The 6,000-nt window shown below is 38.8% G+C and overlaps 1 protein-coding gene across 4 annotated transcripts in view; it reads right to left on the bottom strand.

Annotated features, from left to right (window-relative positions):
* Window positions 1–2,055: 2,055 nt before the first annotated feature.
* CDK8 (cyclin dependent kinase 8) overlaps window positions 2,056–6,000 on the bottom strand; it is a 62,216-nt gene continuing 58,271 nt past the window's right edge. For all 4 annotated transcript variants that reach the window (XM_060770909.2, XM_060770908.2, XM_060770910.2 and 1 more), the window contains one exon: window positions 2,056–3,347. In XM_060770909.2, coding sequence (XP_060626892.1) covers window positions 3,222–3,347 — 126 coding nt within the window. In that variant the 3' untranslated portion in view covers window positions 2,056–3,221. The remainder of the gene's footprint in view (window positions 3,348–6,000) is intronic.

The following is a 6,000-nucleotide window of genomic DNA, read 5'->3' as shown; positions in this document are numbered from 1 at the left end:
TCTGAAGCTTCCCTCTCCCTCTGTTGTTGACTGTTGGTGTGATATTATAATTTTTTTTCACTAATTAAACAAAAAACAACTATAAAACTTGCCCCAGACATGCGGAAATAATAACGAAATGACCTCAAACCAATAACGAAACGAATACATAACGAAATACGAAGCATTTACGAAACGAATTGAAAAATTCGTTTCGTTTTTAAGCTGCTCCAGAATGGTTCGTTATCGCTTCGTTAACCAAAAAAAAATAACGAATTTTTAACGAATTACGAATTAACAAAACGAAACCGCCCAGCCCTACTCTTTATATAAATTTTACCTCCAGGGAATGTGTGACTCAAGTCTATTCAACTTGTTCAAGAGAAATAAACATTAATTATAAGGCTGCAATCTATTTTTCTGATAATCTAAAACTGAAGCTATAGTGAAGAGGAACATTGCTGTTGATAGGATTACTGGAAATAATATTATTTGCAACCTTGAGAGCCCAGCTGACAAAAAGGTAAACAGTCCAGGCAGTCCCTGAGTTACGAACATCTGACTTACAAACAACTAATAATTAAGAATGGGGTTGAGACAACAGGAAGTGAGAGAAATCTACCCCTTGGAAGGGAATTCACTCTTGAAAGAGTTATCATGGGGAAAGGGTGTCTCAACTGAAGCTTTATCATCAATCCTTGTTTCCACAACAAACTACATTTTTCAAAATCCAAAAATCACAGGGCCAGAACGTGAGGTGAAATCTCCTGAACAGTGTCACAGACAGCAAAACAAATACAGCAGGGTTATTAACCCTTCCCTATGTTTGCCAAAGCTATAGATCCTACCTTGTTTGAAACTTGAGGACTTCCTGTAATCTGTTTCGACACAGATCGGCAAGGAACCTTCACTTTTCTACAAGATAATAAAGTGAAAGAATACAGCCGTTGAAGTAGCTAATGTATAAGACACTATAAACCTTCTTGAAAGCTGCTCATCCAAGAAGAGGTTAAGATTCAAAAGACCTCACCCTTTTGGAAACATGTTTTTTTTTGGAGGGGGGGGGGTGCAAAGAGGTAGCCACTGGTGAGACAGCTTTCTATATATTCAGTAAGGCATTTGCTGCAGGCAGTTGCTGTTTATCTTGCCTTTTGTAGGTTTCAGAAAGGATTGGCCAGAGTAAAATTTTGCTTTCCCCCAAGTGTAGCTTTATTAAATTTTGCATATAATGCTGCGACCTGATGCTGACAACTTGTGTTTCTTCAATCTTCTTTTACCTTTATCGTATTGCCAATGCTGCAAAAACCATTTAAGTAAGACAAGACAATGAGAACAAAAGGGAGTAACTGTAGAAAGACCGTGTAAAAAAGGAACCACTCTCAAAGGTTCTTAACTAGCACTATGTAGTCTAGAAGTGAGCAAATTGTGTCCCGTAATTTAGGCCCTTGACCAAATGTCTGTTTTTCTATATTTTTTTAATGATATGGGGATATTTTTGTAGAGAGCTCTTCAAAACCTGCAAAAACATCCTACCCAGCCACACTCAAAAGCATAATCTCCAGATACCTGTTTTCCTCAGAGTCCTTAGCACATCAGGAAGTGGTATGATGTCATATTTGGTTGTTATTTTGGAAAGAGCTCAGATGAAGATAGTGGTATCTAGGAGCACTGTTGGGGTTGCAACCTACATATGAAATTGGGTGGTGGTGGTTGGGAATTGTCCTCTGCTTACCCCTGATGTAAATATCATGAAACCTACTTAGAAATGAAGAACCACCACAGAATGCCCAGGGAAAAATTCTAGCAATTGATTAGGCTTGTTAATGACACCAACTTTGATATGGCTTTAAGGAATGTGAGTAAAACAGGATACAAATATTTAAAGTGTGAATGTAATGTTATTATGAAAAGGGTGGTCTGACTAATGAAGGGAACTAGAAATATTTTTTTCTAATAAGCCAAAGACTAGCAGTCAATGGCTTTTGCCCTAGCCCTGATCCATGGATTATCACAATAAGGTCTAAATAGAATGCACATTTTTATGTTTTGACTTACAAACAGAGGCAAAATCATATGCAGATTTATGAAAAATAATTTTATTACGTAACACCTTGTTTTTAGCAATGTTGATTTTCTTTAAAATTCAGAATACCTGTGTCATTCATGTAAAATAGTTTGATACAGTACATTGTATGGTATAGCTTTCCCTCAAATGCTAGGGTTCTCCTAACACCTTAATCCTTTGCTTTAATAAGGGTGCCCCTAAACAAATGTGCGAAGGTATTTTAAAAATAATTAACAAAATTTAATATCCACTACATCAAGCCAGCTTTCAAAAATCATGACAAAAATATCTGAATGAATGCTGCACTGTTTGTTTGTTTGTAGGGAACATCACTCATGCTTTTTAAATTCCAAGCATGCTCACAAATCAGTTAACACCAACAGGAAAAATAAAACACTGCCTATGACAATCATCTTAGTTTGTTTGCTGAACCAAACGGCTTTATCTCAATAACACACTCATTTACTATCGAATAGCAGCTTTAATACCAGTCAAGTCATAGATTTGAGAACAAAATAAACATATGTTGAAAATTAATCTTTGGGAGGCTTGTAAATCTGCTGGAAAAATGCTCACGTTTCCTTTACTTTTAAAAAATCTCTTTGCAGCAAATTTGTTGGTCAAAAACATTGATCAATGTGGAAAATGAATCAGCCCACAAAAAAAGTCACTAAAAATCAATGTATATCAAAATTCTCTCAATTGCAGCCACGGTTAGTTTGTTTTCATCTCATTAACACATACTGTATGCTTCAAATACCAGTTAAGAGATTTTGCGTACTATTGGTCAGATAACGTTGTTAACATCAATAGAAGTCATCACAACAACAAAAATGCTTGCCCCTAGCACATTTCACAGCTTCAACTGCTACAGACTGTCACTGAAAAACAATGCATTGGTCAGTCTGAACCATGTCAAGTAAACTATGGAAGTAGCATATCCACAACACAAACTGTGCTAGTACTTTCTTTTCAAGTCTAATTCCATAAATGGGTACAATCTGAGGGAGCCACTACTCCCAGCCTGTGAAAAGTAGTGGAACTTGGCTATCAGACATTTTGAAAATGCAACAAGTTACAGTACATTCTTGCGGCCCAAAGCCAGGTTCCAGGCAGACAGCAGCACAGCCAGTCCTGCAGCCTTAGCAACAGTGCATTGACTTTATTCAGGTGCAGCTCAGTACCGGTGCGTCTGGTGGGAGTACTGTGGAGGCTGCTGGGAGGTAGTTGAATATCCCATGCTGCTCTGTGGCTGTGATGTGCTTGGTCCAGGGTTTGGATAGGCAGCATGGGGATTGGAACGCTGAACAAAGCAGAGGAAGAGGAAGGAAAGAGGCAATGGGTTACATTTGTAAATGGTGAAAATCAGTACATTTTCAACATATACTAAAGCGCACCCTGCTTTGAATCACTGTTCTTCACACTAATCAGAATACAAATATCCCAGGCAATTGTTTCAAAAGGTACCACTTCTATAATTCTGAGGCTCCTTGATAATCTTTAGTCATCTATCCATCCATCCATGTCGAAGTATGTGTGTGTACATGTATGTTGGTTGGTTGATACTACAAAGTCTCCTACATGGCTTGATATAGTCCAGTGGTTCTCAACCTGTGGGTCCCCAGGTGTTTTGGCCTACAACTCCCAGAAATCTCAGCCAGTTTACCAGCTGTTAGGATTTCTGGGAGTTGAAGGTCAAAACATCTGGGGACCCACAGGTTGAGAACCACTGATCTAGACCAAACTTAGCACCCATACTCTTCATTACCCAACTTAAAACAATCAAAGGTGCTGTATTATTTTTTAAAAAAACCCACAACCTTTTCAGGCCCAGAGAAGAAGGAAAGACAAGGAACAAAGCGGATTGGCTGTGGATAGCTGAAGTGTCCCTCTGTTATATGACTGGGGGGGGGGGGGGGGGAGGGAGTGAAGCAAATTGGCTGCTGTGAAGTTCCATGTATATCAGGGGAAGAGAAGAAGGAAAGAAGGAGAAAAAGAAAGGAAAGGGAGGGAAGGAGGAAGATAGATGTATGGAAGAAAGCAAAGGAAGAAGGAAAGGGAGAAAAAGTTAAAAAAAAGTAAAAGGGGCTTACTGTTCTTGTAATACATGGACCAAATAAAGAAATACATTCTAATGTAGAAATGTTAGGAACTCACAAAATGCTTTGTGGCTATTTGGCAACTTGTTCCTTTGCTCAAAACTGATGAAGTGGTTGTGTTTTCAAAGTCTCTATGGTTGAAAAATAGCAAGCCTGTAGTGACATGTTACCCAGAAGCATGTTTAAGCACTGGATGGTTTTCCTCCCAGAAGGGACACACTTTTCTGCAAAGCCTACCCCAGAGTTTTCTAGGTGTTTATCAACTGCAACCTGCATAATCCCTCATTGGCTATGCTGGCTTGGTTTGCTGGAAAATTTGAACCAAAAACAAAGCTGCTGGCCCCTGCTGTGCACTAAAGTTTTCAATGCAATTTAAAAGATTTCCTAATGTTTCCAGATGAAAATCAAGATCTGATGGCCAAACCTCAACTATTAAAAAATGAAGGCAAACAGTAACTGCCTCCAAGGCAAGAAAGTACTTGAAAGAGGTGTTTCGTTATATAAAAATACAGTCCTGCCAAGTTTTTGAGAGCTCTGTGTTTAACAGTTGTCCAGGGAGTATCTGGTTCTGTATATGAAACATCTGCTTAATGTCTTTAACTTATCAGAGATTACCTTGCTTTCCTATTAGGTTGCTAACTATAATTGGCATCTTCTACCTCTATGCAACTCAATTACCATCTTGAATAGTTTATCTGGAAACCACATTAAAAAAACTAACAATGAAAGAGATAACTTTGATTTTTGCTACTTCACATAGGTAACTTTTCCTCCCACCAAAACTCCCCCGATTTTCCTCCTCAATCCCGAAGGGATCAGGCACAGAAGAATACAGATTGAAACGAAGCAGGGAAGCTTCATTTTGTGAAGAATGCAACTCTGTCTGATTACAGAAGGGAAACTGGGAACCAAGCCAACTGCAGCCTCCTCCCCAAATGAGCCCATTGTTTTGCAAACATCTTCTTGTTTGGTTTTGAGTATATTCCTCTACAAATCCAATCTACATAGGCAATTTCTTAAAGTGCCATGTAACACTATGTGAATATTGTGTAAGAATTGCCTAATGGAAGTTCTGGGAAACTTACAGTGCAGCAAGATATATCCTTTTTAAAAGCTATCATAGCCAGTAAGTCTACTATGGACGCATTCAATTTTTGAAAATCAATCTAGACTTTTTGTGAACTATATATTAAGTGAAAGAGTATTTACCTCACGACCATCTACCTGCTCTGGAACACGAAGCAAAACAAAAGACATTTGACTATTTACATGGAAAGGATATTGAAGTCGTATCTGTGATATCTGTCTAGGAAGGTATATCTGTCTATACCTGTACTGATTTTTAATGTTTCACTCTAATATGGAAAGGAGCAAGCTGTTCATAAGGAATAATTATCTTCCTCTGATCATAATGTGTGTTGGTTTAGTTTAATTGGCTCGAGTGAATGTGGGAGAAGGAGGAGAGTGTGTCATAGGAAGTGTGTCATAGGAAGTGTGCATGATTACTGGGCGTGATTAGTTTTAGCGTGTGAGCGTGTGGGTTAGTGTGGCTGGTGGAGTGAATTGTGGGAGAGAGAGGAGTGTGTGGATTCTTGGAGTGCCTGGGAGGGGCTGATTGTGTTGGAAGTAAATGTGAGTGAAGTGGATCTGAGCGTGGTGAGAGTTACTTCTAGACATAGGAATGGCTGAAGCAGAACTTCATGCGAAGAATAATCTTTTGCACTTTTACGACCTCCTGAGGGAATCGTTTAACCATGTGTTATTACAACTCAGGTTTTTAAACGAGAAAATGGACCACCTCCTTAGAGGTTTTGCCTCTTTCTCAGGAATTCCTGTGCAATCCTTTCCCCTAAAGAC

This window comes from Anolis sagrei, chromosome 3 (genome assembly GCF_037176765.1).
Source record: "Anolis sagrei isolate rAnoSag1 chromosome 3, rAnoSag1.mat, whole genome shotgun sequence".
Taxonomy (NCBI): domain Eukaryota; kingdom Metazoa; phylum Chordata; class Lepidosauria; order Squamata; family Dactyloidae; genus Anolis; species Anolis sagrei.
Note: the sequence above shows the minus strand (reverse complement) of the source record. Positions and strands in the feature narration are given on the sequence as shown.